Source organism: Choloepus didactylus, chromosome 6 (genome assembly GCF_015220235.1).
Source record: "Choloepus didactylus isolate mChoDid1 chromosome 6, mChoDid1.pri, whole genome shotgun sequence".
In the NCBI taxonomy this organism is placed as follows: Eukaryota; Metazoa; Chordata; class Mammalia; order Pilosa; family Megalonychidae; genus Choloepus; species Choloepus didactylus.
Window position 1 is genome coordinate 61,866,913 of NC_051312.1, and position 17,244 is coordinate 61,884,156.

Here is a 17,244-nt window from a genome sequence, read left to right on the forward strand (position 1 = left end):
CCATCAAAATCAATTTAGGCGTGGTCAGTCCCAAGGCACAATCTTTCTTTAGCTGTGGATCTTAGAACAAGTTATGTGCTCCCAACATACAAAGGAAAGACATTCATAGGATAAACATTTCCATTGCCATAAGGAGAAACAGTAAGGAAAACAGGGTTAACAGGACCAAAACAGTTCCTAAAACCCGCAGGACAAACTCCATTAGATTTCAAAGTCTGAGAGTCATTTACAGAACAATGTTGCATCCTTGGGGCTTGAGAGAGTGGGAGCCTAACCCTTCCCAAGGGCCTTTTGGCAGCTGTTTCCTCTCCAAATGCTTGGGTGAGTGCTCCAACATATCCACACATTGGGGAGACCACTTTCTCGGCCCCACCCTCCTCAAACATCGGGGCAGCTCCCGGATTCCCTTCCATCTCGGGGGCACACGCTCAACCCCTTCAGAACAGTGTGGTGGCAGCCAGGTTCTCCCCAATTCCCTGGGAATGTGCTCCAACCTCTTTGGGACCTGAGGTGGCAAAACTCTTCCAGAGCATTGAGGCGGAAAGCCCGCCCTCGACCTCCAGGGCAAACTCACCCTTTCCATGCATGTGGGCTGCTCCGCTCTCCCAGCCCTAGACCTCCTGACTCCAGACCTCAACCTCCATGGCTCTGTCTTTGAAGAGATTTTTCCTTTAATTTTTTCCTTGTCTGTCTGCTCCAGTCCTGACCGGCAATGGCTCTGTCTATAAAGATCTCGCAAAAATTCTGTTGGCTTCGCTTGAAGCATGCAAGGGTCAAAGCCATCAGACAATAGGACTTTCCACAAATCTTTTCTGCTTAACTCCTTATCCAGTCTTGGCTTGTCCTCACGTTGGGCTGTAGCTTCTGGGATTCTACCCACTGGAAGCCCGTAATTTTCCAAGCCATCAACTTCTGGTTTCTTTGAACCCAAGAGTTCAGTTCTAAGTTTATCTCTCTCTGCTCGCATTTTACTATAAGCTGCAAGGAGAAGCCAGGATACCTCCTCCACAGGTAGTCTGGAGATCTCCTCAGCTAAGTATTCCAGGTTGTTGCTTCCAGATTCTTCCTTCCATCTGACACCAGGACTCAATTTTGCCAAATTCTCTGCCACTTTAAAACAAGGATCGCCTTTCTTCCAGTTCACAACAACACATTGATCATCTCTCTCAAGGCCTCATCAGAAGTATCTTTAGAGTCCATATTTCCACAAACAGTCTCTTTAAAGCAGTTTTGGCCTTTTCTATCAAGCGGGAAACTCCCCATTATCCATTTAAAAAGCCATTCCAACATGTTTGGTATTTGCAAACTCAGCAGCAAAAGCACCCCACTCTCGGTACCAAAATCTGTCCTAGTTTGCTAATGCTGCAGAATGCAAAACACCAGAGATGGATAGGCTTTTATAAAACGGGGGTTTATTTCACTACACAGTTACAGTCTTAAGGCCACAAAGCATCCAAGGCAATACATCAGCAACCGGGCACCTTCACCGGAGGATGGCCAATGGCGTCCGGAAAACCTCTGCCAGCTGGGAAGGCAGCCGTCTGTTCCAAAGCTCCAGCCTCAAAACGGCTTTCTCCCAGGACGTTCCTCTCTAGCAAGCTTGCTCCTCTTCAAAACATCACTCCCAGCTGCACTCAGTTTCCTCTCTTTGAGTCAGCTCATTTATATAGCTCCACTGATCCAGGCCCACCCCGAATGGGTGGGGCCATGCCTCCAAGGGAACACCTCATCAAAATCATCACCCACAGCTGGGTGGGGCACACTCCACAAGCAAATCCAACCAACACCAAAACGTCTGTCCCACAAGACCACAAAGATAATGGCATTTGGGGGACACAATACATTCAAACCGGCACAGTAACTGAAAGGATGGAATTACCTATCAGTTGATAGGGAGAAGACTGAAGGTAAGGGATATGGTAATTTGTGTGGGTGTGGGTGTGAGGGAAGGGTAGAATTAGAAGTTGAGTTTCAATTTGAGACATTTAAGTGGATGTGTTGCACACACAGTCTGGAGTTTGAGAAGGATGTCTAGACTCTAGATTAAAAATCCAGGGATCTTGGCATATGGCTGGTATATGCCATCATGTAATTGGATGAGATTGTGAGGAAGAGAAACTGAGTTTAGAGATGAGCAAGAAGATCAAGGACTAGGCACTGGGGTTCTCCAACAATAAAAGGTAGGGTAGGAGAAATAGTAAAGGTCTAGAAGGAGCAACCAATAAGATTAAGAGAAAACTCAGGAGTGTGGTCTGGAGGTCAAGTGCAGAAAATGCATTAAGGAAGAGGGAGTGATCAACCTTCAAATGCTATCAGTAGGTTAAGTAAAGTGAGGACTCAGAGCCGACCACTGAATTTAGCAATGATGGGGGCACTGGTGTGCTTGACAACAGCAGTTTCCATGGAGTACTGGGGGTGAAAACCTGATTGCAGTGGGGTTATAAGGAGAACTAGAAGAGAGGCATTGGAGATACTGACTACACACAACTTTTTCAAGGACTTCTAGTGACAGAGCAGCAAAGAAATAGCTCCTTACTGCTCACTTTAATCTTTAGCTCCTTAGTCTAATATACAAGACCCTGGGTGACGAGCCCCCAATTCAACTTTCCAACTTATTAACCAAGCTCTCCACTTCAAACATCCTATAGACCCAGCCAGTCATGGCTCTGGATACACTTTTGGCTTTACCAACTTTTGTTTTTCATTCATGTGGTTCTCGCCACACAAATGCCTTCCATTTCCAACCCCAGATTTCCAAACTAAATATCACTGAAATCTTTTTTAATATCATATTCTCCATGAATACTTCTTGTCACACCCACCAAGAATCTCAACCTCTAAATATTTTATGTGTACCCCTTGTATGGTTTTTAGTATTTTCTACCTTATCCTATAGTTTCATTTATCTTAGCTTCCTCTATAGACTGTAAGCTCCATGACTAGAATACCCAATCAAATGCCTTATGGCCCACAAAATCTAGCATGGTGAGCAATAAATATTTATGGAATAATTTAGAAATGAATGAAATGTGCTTTCCATGTTAAGTATCAAACAGAAGCACTGGAATATAGTAGTTAAGAGATGTGACCCTAGAGTGGCTACCCCACTTGATATCTATGTGACTGACCTTGGAGAAGACATAAAGTTCTTTAGGCTTTAGTTTCCTTATCTGCAAAGGCTCTGTAGAAGAAAGGGGAATGGATCCCTGAGGATCTGAGCAATGTGATTAGAGTATACAGTATGGTCTCATTCTTACCAGATTGAGAATGGTAAACAAAAAGGGCCTTGTAGTTCACGATGAGAATTTTAAATTTTACCCTAAGAACAATGGGAATCCACTGAAAGTATTCAACAGGAGGGTGGCATGTCTGGGGTGTATATATATTAAACCAACAGTTAAAGTTGAGTTAGCATTTCCTCCAGAACAGCAATTACAATCACACCAGTCTAATATTTTTGCAGTTACTAAGTAAAAACAGTAATTAATCTTTAAGACTTCCTAAGTTCAGTTTTCTAATAAGATGGAAAACTAAACCAAACCTTTCTTATCAATGTTAACAGTGATCTCAACTCATTTTTGGAATTGTGATTTGGTTTCCTTATGTTGTTTCTTGTCACAATTTAAGATTTTAGAAGTGTTAAGTGTCACGAACAAAATCTCACCTACAAAAAAAGTTTATTAAGTGTGAAAGCAAAACAGATAAATCTATTTAAATATTTTTTACATATTTATAGATATAACAGACAATTTATCAAAAATTACAAGTTTAAAGAATAAGTACTATTTTGAAATAGCCAATACAATATCTGAAAATACTCCATTTTATTCATAATTAATATCTATTTTTTTAAAAGTAACTTGCATTTTCTGGTAAAAAATGTAAAAGATTTTTAGAGATCTGCCAAGATTTTATAGGAACAGTCCATCTTGTCAAATCTAAAAAAAAAAAAAAAGTGCAATACCTTTATCGAGAACTTCTGTTTTTACCAAATGGTTTAAAAAAAAAAAACCACCTGTGTTTTCCTTTGGGCTTATGTGAACTCTAGATCTTCACTTTTGAACCACAAGGCATCAATATAAACAAAAACAAATGAGAGTGAGAGTTTAGGGCTGCTTTTCTTTATACTGAGCGAAGAACTTTCTCTTTAGCTGGGTGAAAAACCATGGTGTACTGTGACGTCCAATCTACTACACAGGGCTTCACCAAGCCAAAGCAGCCACACTGGAAGAAATCTGCAAGGTTCTGTGTGAATCCAAGGCTGCCAAGAAAAGAAGAGAACATGTTTTACTACATTTCCTGTTTAGTTTATGACATTCATTCAAACCATAAACAAACACTGTAAACCTATAACATACAGCATCCACTGAAGACCCTGCCAGAAATGAGAGGTGAATCAGACATAGTTCCAGGGCTTATGGGATCTGAAAAGCAAAGTCTAGCTCCATTTCTGGACCTGAATCCTTATTTTGAGATTCCTTGGGTTTCTGTCCAGCCACTTAATTACACTTTTCTTCATCTCTTCATTTTGGGTCCCCCACTGACTGGAATGGTCACTGCCATCAATACATTTCTTTCTTTCCATTCTCATTGCCCTAATTTAAACTTTGACTATCTCAGGCTTGGACAATTGCAAACAACAAGAAGGATTTTTTTCCTAAACCTTCTAAGTAGTTCTCTAAATGATGTCCCTGTCTTAATTCCTTCCAAATCATCTTAGATATTGGAGACTGTTTAGTCTTCCAAAATCCCTGCTATACAGTCACACCTCAGAGATATTACAGGTTCAGTTCTAGACCACCATAATAAAGCTAGTATCACTACAAAACGTGTCACATAAATTCTTTGGTTTCCCAGTGCATTTAAAAGCTGTTTATACTATACTGCAGTCTATTAAGTGTGCAACAGCATTATGTCTAAAAAAAGTACATACCTTAATTAAAAAATACTTTATTGCTAAAAAATGCTAAGCATCATCCGAGCCTTCAGAAAGTCATAATCTTTTTGCTGGTGGAGGTCCTGCCTCGATGTTGATGACTGCTGACTGATCAGGGTTGGTGACTGATGAAGATTGGTGTGGCTATGGCAATTTCTTAAAACAAGATGGCAATGAAGTTGCCGAATTGACTGACTCTTCCTCTCACAAATGATTTCTCTGTAGCATGCAGTGCTGTTCTCTACAGTAGAACTTCTTTCAAAATTGGAGTCAATCCTCTCAAACGCTGATACTGCTTTATCAACTAAGTTTATGTAATCTAAATCCTTTGTTGCCATTTCAAAAATGTTCACTGCATCTTCACCAATAGATTCCATCTCAAGATACACTTTCTTTGATCATCCATAAGAAGCAACTCCTCATCTGCTCAAGTTTTATCATGAGATTGCAGCAATTCAGTCACATCTTCAGACTCCACTTCTAATTCTAGTTCTCTTGTTCATTCTACCCCATCTGCAGTTACCTCCTCCACTGAAGTTTTGAACCCCTCAAAGTCACCCATAAGGGTTGGAATCAACTTCTTCCAAACCCGTTAATGTTGATATTTTGACCTCCTCCCATGAATCACAAATGTTCTTGATGGCATCTAGAATGGTGAATCCTTTCCAGAGGTTTTCAATTTACTTTGCCCAAATTCATCAGAGGAATCACTATCTATGGCAACCACAGCCTTACAAAATGGCTTAAATAATAAGATTTGAAAGTGGAAATTACTCCTTGATCCATGGGCTGCAGAATGGATTTATGTTAGCAGGCATGAAAACAACATTCATCTCAAATATCTCCATCAGAGCTCTTGGGTGACCAGGTGCATTGTGAATGATCAGTAACATTCTGAAAGGAATCTTTTTACCTCAGCAGTAGGGCTCAGCAGTGGGCTTAAAATTTTCAGGAAATCATGTTGTAAACAGATGTGCTGTCATCTGGGCTTTTTTGTTTCATTTATAAAGCACAGGCAGAGTAGATTTAGCATAATTCTTAAGGACCCCAGGATTTTTGGAATGGTAAATGAGCATGGCTTCAGCTTAAAGTCACCAGCTGCATTAGTCCCTAACAAGAGTCAGCCTATCATTCGAAGCCTTGAAGCTAGGCACTGACTTCCCTTCTCTAGCTAGGAAAGTCCTGGGTGGCCTCTTTTTCCAATATAAGGCTGTTTGTCTACACTGAAAATCTGTTTAGTGTAGCTACCTTCATCAATTATCTCAGCCAGATCTTCTGGATAACTTGCTGCAGCTTCTATATCAGCACTTGCTGCTTCACCTTGCACTTTGATGTTACAGAAATGGCTTACTTCCTTAAACCTCAAGAAACAAGCTCTGCTAGCTTCAAACTTTTTCTTCTGTAGCTTCCTCATCTCTCCCAGCCTTCATAGAATTGAAGAGAGTTAGGGCCTTTCTCTGGATTAGGCTTTGACTTAAGGGAATGCTGTGGCTGGCTGATCTTCTACCCAGACCACGAAACCTTTCTCCATATCAGCAATAAGGCCGTTGCGCTTTCTTATCATTCATGTGTTCACTGGAGAAGTACTTTCAATTTCCTTCAAGAACTTTTCCTTTGCATTTACAACTTGGCTAACTGGCACAAGAGGCCTACCCTTTGGCCTATCTCAGCTTTTGATGTGTCTTCCTCACTAAACTTAATAATTTCTAGCTTTTGATTTAAAGTGAGAGACAAGAGACTCTTCCTATCACTAGATCACTTAAAGGCCACTGTAGGATTATGAATTGGCCTAATTTCAATATTGTTGTGTCTCTGGGAATAGGGAGGCCCCAGGAGAACAACAGCCAGTCGGTGGAGCAGTCAGAACACACACATTTATCAGTTAAGTTTGCCATCTTACATGGTTGTGGTTCGTGACACCCAAAAACAATTACAATAGTAACATCGAAGATCACAGATCACCATAACAGATATAACAATATGAAAACGTATGAAATATTGTGAAGATTACCAAAATGTGAGACAGAGACATGAAGCGAGCACACACGGTTTGAAAAATGGTGTCGACAGACTTGCTCAAAGCAGGGCTGCCACAAACCTTCAATTTGTAAAAACAAAACAAAACAAAACAAAACAAAAAAACACGTGCAATATCTGTTAGGTCAATAAAGTACGACAAAATGAGGTATGCCTATATATAGACCCTCACCTCCCAATTAAAACTCTTTAAAGATACTCCTCTGCCCGCAGGTTCAAATCCAAATTCCTTAGCTTTGCGTTCAAGACCCTAGACAATAAAGCCCCAACAGGTTTTAGTTCCCTAAACTCATCTTTATAACCTGCTGCTCCAGCTACTCTATTTTTCCCATGCTCATAACTACATGTGTCATTAACCTATCCTAGAACCCACCCTCCCCCATCCTCACCTCAAGATAAGCCCCTTATCCTTTTAAGTCCTACCAGTTCTCAAGGTCCAGGTCAAGATCTATTTCCTCTTTGGAGCCTTCCTGATTTACAACACTCTTCAGCAGCATTTTTTTCTCCGTTAAATTCCTAAAGTACTACTATCTATTCCAGTCACGAAGAATGTTTATTTTTATGCATATACTCTATCTTTAAAGTACCTAATCCAATCCCCTACACACATCAAAACACATGTCCATATGAAGATGACTATAATGCCACCACTGTTGATTAGTGAGAGCATTCAGAAAAGTACCAAAGCCAATTAGAAAGGAGCTTCCAAGGAAGAAGGCTGACTATATGGAATTGATGAGGCAACAGTGGGGAGGCACGGTGGATATTTACATGGCCTGGCTCAAGAGCTAGTCTGTAAGTAAAAAGTAGCTTAGGAGAGGACAAACAAGGAAAATCTCCGGTTTCTGCAGGATTTTGGAAGCCCTAAGGCTTTACCATGAGTTCCTCTGGCTCCTGTTGCCTTTACTCACCAAATCCCAAACTTCTCCCATATCTGTCACCTCTATCCCTTTATTCCTACTCTTCTCCAGGGCTCAGAATGCCCTTCCTCCCATCTCCACCATGACCCACCACACATCTTTCAAGGCCCAGCTTAAAATTCCACCTCTATCTCACAGGCTTCCCTACTGTAGTGGAGTAAATATTTATTCCTCTGGTCAAACCACTGAGAAAGGGACTTTAATATCAATGCCAGTCTGAAACAATCATCACAAGCTTTACACCTCTCCCAACTCCCCACGGCTTTAGCCATCTTTCTTCCCAATTACGTCAGGTTCTCTCCTCTCTAAATACACAGGGTAGTCATATCCGAATCTCTGATTTTACTGTCTAACAGTGTAACAGTTTCATCTTGTACCATGAGTATGCTTTAAAACAGACTGCTCATAAGATATGCGGTGAGTGTTCAAAATCCCTAGAGGGCTCTGGGTCACCTCTGCAGCACAAGCAGCCACCAAGACCCTGATAAATGTGGTAGGGAGATAAGCTTCAAAGCCTGATATTTCATATCATAAGATGACAGCCTTCCTACAAATGCTCTCAGTTTCAACTGAGGACAGGTTTTATACAAACAATGCCTTGGAGGGAAAACAGCCCAAATCTGAAAAACTAGCTTCTCCCTGACACAGGTAGACTCATTAAACACAGGGCTAAAAGAATTACTGGTGATAGAAAGCCAGGCTGTAATCTTGGCAGGGCTCACAACTTAATGCTTCCTTCAGTGGCTTTCTCAGCCACATGCTTAATTATCTCACACTGACTTCATGCCAGCAATATACAACACCTTGGGACCGTGTGGCTTGACTGGAGAGATTCCCTATTTTGGCAAAACTTCAAAGTCACTCACTATTTGTGCTGGGTCCAATAGACTAAACTGCAAATGCTTACCACCCTGGAGCTAATGACCATGGGATATCACCTGGTAATAATCATAAGAACTGACCCCCTGTTACTGAGGATTCCAAGAAAGAAGGGTTGCTTCAACCCTGTCAGATAGCAATTTAGAGAACAGCAGCATGGCCAACGGGCAGTGGCTCTAGTGGCCAGAGCAGATCTCACTTACTTGTATGGTGTCTTCCTGAGGGACAAAGTCTGTTTCATATGTCTGCTCTGCTTCAGCAGACTGATTCTCTCATGAGAGGTCAGGCCCAGAAAAGCAATCTAAGAAACAAGGTCAGAAGGCACATTAAAAAGACCACTACATTGTGGCTTATCACCCCTAGATGTGCATCTCAGGACACTAGCACACATTCAGTACTTCCCAAAGACAATACCACCCACCCTTCTACCCAGATCATGGCTAAGACAAAGATTCAGCAGCTAGAAACTGTACTCGACTATGTAAATCTAGCTACTTGGACAATTTTTTGTTGTTGCCTGATTTTTATTAACCTTCAAGAAAGCACTGTGCATTGACTTAAGAGTTGTGAAAAAAATTACTTTATTAATGCAAGCCATGGCTTATGGCCATGGTTGGAGTCTCAATATATTCAGCATGCAATTTTAAGATTAATAAAACAATATAAAGTCATTATAAGTACAATTACCTCAATTTGTTTGTTCTTCTTAGTATCCCTTTGAAAGTGGCCAAATTTAAAAGTCTAATAATCTAAAGTGAAGAACATCTAAATCCGTACATTTGGGGAAGGATAAGATCTAAGATTAACTTAAAAACTCTCAAGTCATTTAAAACTACTACCTTTCACTGTTTCCTTACTTAATCCTCAAAATACCTCAAATATTAAATTCCTTATTTGTAAAATGGAGATCACACCATCCTCATCAGCCAGTTTTAAGGATTTGAGATAATATATTTAAAATACCTTATGAAGCAGCTTAGAGAGGTAAGTAACTGGTTCAAGGCCACACAGCCAGAAGGCAACAGAGCAAGGACCGAAACCTTGGTCAGCGTGAGAGTAAAAGCCCATGCTCCTAACAGTAGTCTATACTCTCAGTTTGACTTGCTACAGTCAAAGCCATGACTAACTGGAGCATGCAGGAAATGAAAGGTTTCAAATAACTGGGGTTTTGTGTTAATTAAAGGTAAATCAGAAAGCAGTTTTGTTCTGAATTTTTATTTTTGAAAATTATCAAAAACTTTGAGTCCATTTTTCTACCTTAGAAAATATAGACAAACATGCTAACCTTTTTTAAAAAAATAAGGATTTTATAGTCTCATATACTTGTATTCAGAAGAGTCGAAATAGAAGAAAGAAAACTAGAATTGATGTCTTAAGTCTTAGGTTCTACTTCTAATTCCACCTCTTACTAGCCCTATTACCATAAAGCAAGGCACTCAGCATCTCTTAGGTTTAGTTTTATCACCCACTGTTAACACCTCAAATGCATGTGAGGAAATACATGGGAAAGTATTTTGGAAAATGTAAAGCCTATGTAAATATTAAGTATTATCAATGATAGCAATTAATATTAATAATCACCAATGCTAATATCCATTCTTACTGCCTGTGTGTTGATGTTAGAGGCATAAGAGATTAGGATGAATGTTTAGGAGCCTCAGTTCAATCAGTGTTAACTCTTTTCTTTAGCATTTTTTTCTTTCCTTCTTTCTTTTTTTTTGAATTGGTTACTTCCCCCAGTAAAAGTAGAATACATCTTGCTTTTATTGAGTAAAGCACTAATTACTTGAGATCTTGTAGCAATTAGCTCAGACTGATCACTGATACCCATTCCATGGGCAGGCCATAGCAACAATGAGAATTAGGTTAGGCTCATAGGGGAAAACAGGCAGCAGGAGGGGGACAAAACTTGGTAGAAAGCTGAAGATGGCTTACTGTCTGGCACTTGAACTTTTTCATTGCCATGACCTTCTCTGGAATTGTAATTACCATGTCCATTGGTTAGTGTTATTACTTTTCATTTCTTCCCCACTCCCATTCATTTAAGCACTGCATAGTAATAGGCATAACAAACAGGGTTGAAAAAACTGAAGGAAAATAATCATCTCACATTTGTGCGATGCTTTACAGTTTCTACCATGCCATTACACATCATATAATTTAATTGAGTGATGGAAAAAGCACTTGAATGGGACTATTAGAAGACCTAAGACTCCAGTTCTGATTGTGCCACCCACAGGGTGACCTTCAACAACTCAATTCACCAATGGGTACCTCTTTCTGTAAAATACGGAGGTCAGGTTAGATGAACTATGAGGTGTCTTCCAGCTTTAGCAATGTATGATTCTCACCTTTAAACTACCTTGTGAGAGGAGACAGGCATTATTATCCCCATTTAACAGGCAAGGAAACTGAAATTCAGGAGTGGTAGAAAGGCATGTTTAGACCCACAGAAAGTGACAGAGTGGATCCAGAATCTAAATCTCTGATTTTAAATTCAAGTTTTGGGGATAAGAGGGAAGATGGCAGAGAAGGAAGCTCCATGAATCGGTCCCTCCACAAGAACAACTATTAAATAGAGGTGGGAGCTGCTGAATCAACTATTCCAAAACTCTGGAGTCCAGCAGAACACTGTACAGCATTCAGGGAAGAGCAGGAGGAAAAGGCTAGCAAATTACAGTAAATGTCGTGCTCTCTCCACATGACAATTACCAGATCCTACCCCCTACTCTCATGGCAGGCAGCATTGGAGTCTGGTCTCTGACATAGCTTGCTGGTGCTAGAGTAGTAAATAAAAATCCACTTCCCCAGGATCTGTGGTGTCCGATCATTGATTTTGATTCACTACTTCGAATAGCTGGGGGCCTGGCTCTGAGGGCAGCCTTGTTCCAACCCATCCCAGACAAAGGCAATGGAGGAAACTAAAAGAAAGCATGTTTCCTCAGAGCTGTGCAGGACAGCTGAAGGGTTGCATTGGCTGGGCAAGGGTCAAGTCAAGAAAGTGCAGCTTTGGGGACTTGTGGAAGAAGTTCCTAGCACCCTTCCTAGCCCCTACCTCATTCCCTCCCCAGAGCAGTTTGGAGCCTGCCTGTATTCCCTTTGTCCATCCCTGGCCTTACTCCAGCTGGGAAAGACTGACTTGGGAAATCTCCTCTTCAATGTGCGCCCTCCCAGAATTTACCCTCTAGGCAAAAGCAGCTTGAGACAAGGAAAGGTTGTAAAAAACAGCTTACCAGGGCTAGCTTGGCCAGGGGCAAAGGCTTACCTGCTTTAAGTCCTGCAATAGAAGCCCCTGGAGAGGGGGAGAATCTGTTTCCTAGAAAGTAGAGGGGGTATTCAAACTCCCTGAACAGGGGAACTCCAAGGTCACTAGCAATTTTAAGCCCAAGATAAGACACGGGCCCAGAAAAGACCCTGCACACTATGGGAGGACCCTGCACACTACATTCACCTTGGGCTGACCTGCCTGATAGGAGTGTTGAATACTGACCGAGAGTACCAGCCAAAGTGAATCCTAATTTGCAACATGGTGAAAGGGGCTTTTTTTGCTTAGATTTGCTTGATTTTATTAGCTCGTGATATTCAAGAAATCTCTGTCATGTCACTAGCTGGTTACAAAATCAAGAAACATACATTTCAGCAAATAAGTCACAGATTTAACATTTAAAAATATTAAAATGTACCATGTGCAACAAAAGATTACAAGATAAACAAAGAAACAGGAAATGATGGCCCATCCAAAGGAAGAAGATAAAAATCCAGAAAACATCAGCAAAAAAGACTAGACTCTGGAAACACCAAAGACTTTAAAAAAATGATCTTCAATATGCTCAAGGAGATGAAGGAAAATACAGAAAAAGAACTAAAGGATATCAAGAAAACAATGAATGAGAAATAGAAGAATCTCAATAAAGAGATATGAATTTAAAAAAGGAACCAAACAGAACTGCTGGTGTTGGAGATCACAATAACGAAATGAGAAATGCCCAGTGGGGGTTTCAACAGCAGATTGGAGCTGGCAGAAGAATGAGCAAACTCAAAGATAGGGCATATTGAAATTAGGCTGAGAAGCAGAAAGAAAAAAGAATTATAAAAAGCAAAAATAGCTTAAAAGACCTCTGGGGCACCATCAAGCATACCAATAAACACATTATGGGAGTCCCAGAAGGAGAAGAAAGGTAGAAAGGGGTAGAAGGAATATTCAAAGAATAATAACAGAAAATTTCCTAAATTTTGCAAAAGATGTAAATATGTACATCCAAGAAACCCAGAGGACAGCAAACAGGATAAAGTGGAAGAAAACTCTGCCCCATCACATACTGATCAAACTGTCCAATGCAAAGTTCAAGGAAAGAGTTCTGAAAGCTGCCAGAGAAAAGCAACATGGTATGTACAAGGGAGTCCCAATTAGGTTAGGTTCCAGTTTCTGATTAGAAAGCATGGAGACAAGAGGGCAGGTGGTTGAAATACTTAAAGTGCTGAAAGAAAACAACTGCCAACCAATAATTTTATATCTGGCAAAACTTTCTCTCAAAAATGAGGGAGAGATTTAAGACATTCCCAGATAAACAAAAGTTGAGGGAGTTCATCACCACGAGACCTGCCCTACAAGCAATGCTAAAGGGAATTCTTCAGACTGACCTAGATAGTGGTTCAAAGACACATAAAGAAATAAAGACCTGTGGAAAAGGTAACCATTTGAGTAATTACAAATGCCAGTATTGTTGTATTGTACTTTTTGGTATGTAACTCCACTTCTAAGTCCCTACAGGAGCTAAAATGTAAATGCATAAAAAGTAATTGATAAGTCTATGCTTTTAGACATACATTGTACAAAGATACAAACTGTAACAAGTACAAAAAAAAGATGGGGAATGGAGGGGTCCAGTAACAGAATATGTGTATGCCATTGAAGTCAATTTGGTATCAAATCAGATTGTTATATATTTAGGATGTTAAATATTAATCAAACAGTAGCCTCCATGAAAAATACATTAAGATAGAAATGAGAAGGGACTCAATATGGTATAATACAAAAAATCAAATAAATATGAAAGTAACTATTAATGGAAGAACTGAGGGACAAAAATGGTTTAAGACTTACAAAGACTAAATAGCAAAATGGCACAAGAAAGTCCTACATTATCAGTAGTGACTTTATATGTAATAGATCAAAAAAAGCAGAGATTGGCAGAATAAATTAAAAAAACATTGCCCAACAAGAGAATCAGCTTAAATTCAAAGAAACAGGTAGGTTAAAGTAAAAGGATGGAAAAAAATATACCATGCAAGTAGTAACCAAAAGAGAACAGGGGTAGTTATACTAATAACTGATGCAACAGACTGTAAGCCAAAAACAGGAGGGACAAAGACAGTCATTATATACTGATAAAGGGATCAATTCAACAAGACCTAACAATTATAAATATATAGGTACCTAATGGCAGAGCCCCAAAACATATGAAGCAAATATTGACAGATTTGATGGGAGAAATGCATGGCTCTTCACTGATAGTAAGAGACTTCAATATACCACTTTCAATAACGGATAGAATATCCAGACAGACCAATAAGGAAAAAGAAGACTTGAACAACTCTAAACCAGCTAGATATAATACATATATAGAATACTTCAACCAACAGCAGCAGAATACACATTTTTCTCCAGTGTACATGGATCATTCTCCAAGATAGACCATATCTTAAGTCACAAAACATGTCTCAATAAATTAAAAACTATTAAAATCATACAGTGCATCTTCTCTGACCGCAATGAAATGAAGCTATAAGTCAATAACAGAGGGAGAATGGGAAAATTCCCAAATATGTGGAAGTTAAACAACATACTCTTTTTTTTTTTTTTTTTTTTTAAATGTACTTCTAAACAACCAATGGGTTAAAGACGAAATCACAAGGGAAATTAGGAAATATCTTGTCACAAATGAAAGTGAAAATGCAATATACCAAAACTTAGAGGTTTCAGCAAAAGCACAGCTAAGAGGAAAAGTTATAGCTCTAAACACTTACATTAAAAAAGAAGAAAGATTTCAAACCAGAGCTCTAACTCCAAAACTGGAAGAATCAGAAAAAGGAGAGAAAACTAAATCCAAAGCAAGGCAGAAAGAAGGATATAACAAAGATTAGAGGGGGAGATAAATGAAATAGAGATTATCAACAAAACCAAAAGTTGACAAACTTAAGCTAGACAAAAAAAAATGTAAAAAAGACAGGATACAAACAACAATATCAGAAATGAAAAGCAGGAAGAGTACCACTGACCCCACTGAAATAAAAAAAACTATAAGAAGATACTACGAACAAATGTATGCCAACAGATTAGATAACCTAGATGAAATGGACAAATTCCTAGAAACACAGAAATTACCTTCACTGACTCAAAAAGAAATAGAAAACCTCAACAAACCAAAAACTAGAAAAGAGACTGAATCAGTAATCTAAAATATCCCAACAAAGAAAAGCCCAGGACAAGATGGCTTCACAGGGGAATTTTACCAAACACTCCAGGAAGAATTAACACCAATCCCACTCAAACTCTTCCAAAAATTGAAGAAGGAGGAACACTCCCTAATTCATTCTATGAGGCCAACATCTCCCACATAGCAAAGCCGGATAAAGTTATAACGGGAAAAGAAAATTACAGACCCCTACTTCTTATGAATGGAGATGCGAAAATCCTCAAAAAAAAATACTAGCAAACTGAATTCAACAGCACATTAAACGGATTACACACCATGATCAAACGGACTTTATCCCAGGTATGCAAGAAAATCATTAACGTAATACGCTGCATTAACAAGAAAAAAACCCACATGATCATCTCAGTTGACACAGAAAAGGCATTTGGCAAAATCCAGCACCCCTTCTTGATAAAAAAACAGTAACAACACTAAGAATGCAAGGAAACTTCCTCAACATGATAAAGGGCATCTATGAAAAGCCCACAGCTAATATCTTAGTTTATGTGAAAGAGTGAAAGCTTTCCCTATAAAGATCAGGAAGGAACAAGACAAGGATGCCCACTGTCACCACTGTATTCAACATTATACTATAAGTTCTAGCCAGAGTAATAAGGCAAGAAAAAGAAATAGAAGGCATGCAAAATTGGGAAAGGAAGAAATAAAACTTTATCTATTTGCAAATGACATGATCCTATATACAGAATATCCTGAAAAAATACACAACCAAGCTTCTAGAGCTAATATATGAAATTCAGCAAAGTGACAAGGTACAGGATCAACACCCCAAAATCAGTACTGTTTCTATAAACTAGTAATGAAAAACTGGAAGAAGAAATCAAGACAAAAAGTCCATTTACAATAGCGACTAAAAGAATCAAATATCTAGGAATAAATCTAACTAAGGATGTAAAGGACTTGTACATAGAAAATTATAAAACATTGCTAAAAGAAATCAAAGAAGACCTAAATAGATGGAAGGACATTCTGTGTTCATGGATTGGAAGACTAAATACTAAGAGGTCAATTCTACCCTAAGCGATTTACAGACTGAATGCAATCCCAATCACATTTCCAACAACCTTCTCTGCAGTAATGGAAAAATGAATCATCAAATTTATATGGAAGGGTAAGGGGACCCAAACAGCCAATACCACCTTGAAAAAGAAGAATGAAGTTGGAGGATTAATATTTCCCAATCTTAGAACTTATTACAAAAGCCACAGTAATCAAACAGCATTGTACTGGCACAAGGACGTACATATAGACCAATGGAATAGAATTGAGTGCTCAGAAATCAACCCTCACATTTATGACCAGCTGATTTTTTACAAGGTGGCAAAGACCACTCAATTGGGATAGAACGGTCTCTTCAACAAAAGGTGCTGGGAAAACTGGATCTCCATTTGCAAAAAACAGGAGGACCCTTACCTCACAACATATACAAAAATCAACTCAAAATGGATCAAAGACCTAAATATAAGAGCCAGAACTATAAAACTCCTAGGAGAAAATGTAGGGAACCATCTTCAGGACCTTTTAGGCAAAAGGACCTTTTTGGCTTTGCACCCAATACACAAGCAATAACAACAACAACAAAAAATAGATAAATGAGACCTCATCAAAATTAAAAACCTTTGTGCCTGAAAGGACTTTATGATGAAAGTAAAACAACAACCTACAGAATGGGAAAAAATATTTGGAAAACACTTATCTGACAAGGATTTAATATCCAGAATATATATAGACTATATAAAGAAATCCTTCAACTCAACAACAAAAAGACAAATATCATGATTAAAAAATGAGCAGAAGACTTGACACAAAAAGATGTTCAACACCATTAGCTGCCAGGGAAATACAAATCAAAACCACAATGAGATACCATTTCACACCCACTAGAATGGAAACTATTGAGGAAAAAAAAAGAAAATTACAAGTGTTGGAGAGGATGTGGAGATACAGGAACACTCACTCATTGCTAATGAGAACATAA

At 39.1% G+C, this 17,244-nt stretch overlaps 1 protein-coding gene across 2 annotated transcripts in view; it reads right to left on the minus strand.

Moving 5' to 3' along the window:
- Positions 1 to 3,749: 3,749 nt before the first annotated feature.
- ZDHHC13 (zinc finger DHHC-type palmitoyltransferase 13) overlaps positions 3,750 to 17,244 on the minus strand; it is a 58,852-nt gene continuing 45,357 nt past the window's right edge. For both annotated transcript variants that reach the window (XM_037840020.1, XM_037840021.1), the window contains exons 16-17: positions 8,976 to 9,073; positions 3,750 to 4,261 (exon numbers count right to left, since the gene is read on the minus strand). In XM_037840020.1, coding sequence (XP_037695948.1) covers positions 4,123 to 4,261; positions 8,976 to 9,073 — 237 coding nt within the window. In that variant the 3' untranslated portion in view covers positions 3,750 to 4,122. The remainder of the gene's footprint in view (positions 4,262 to 8,975; positions 9,074 to 17,244) is intronic.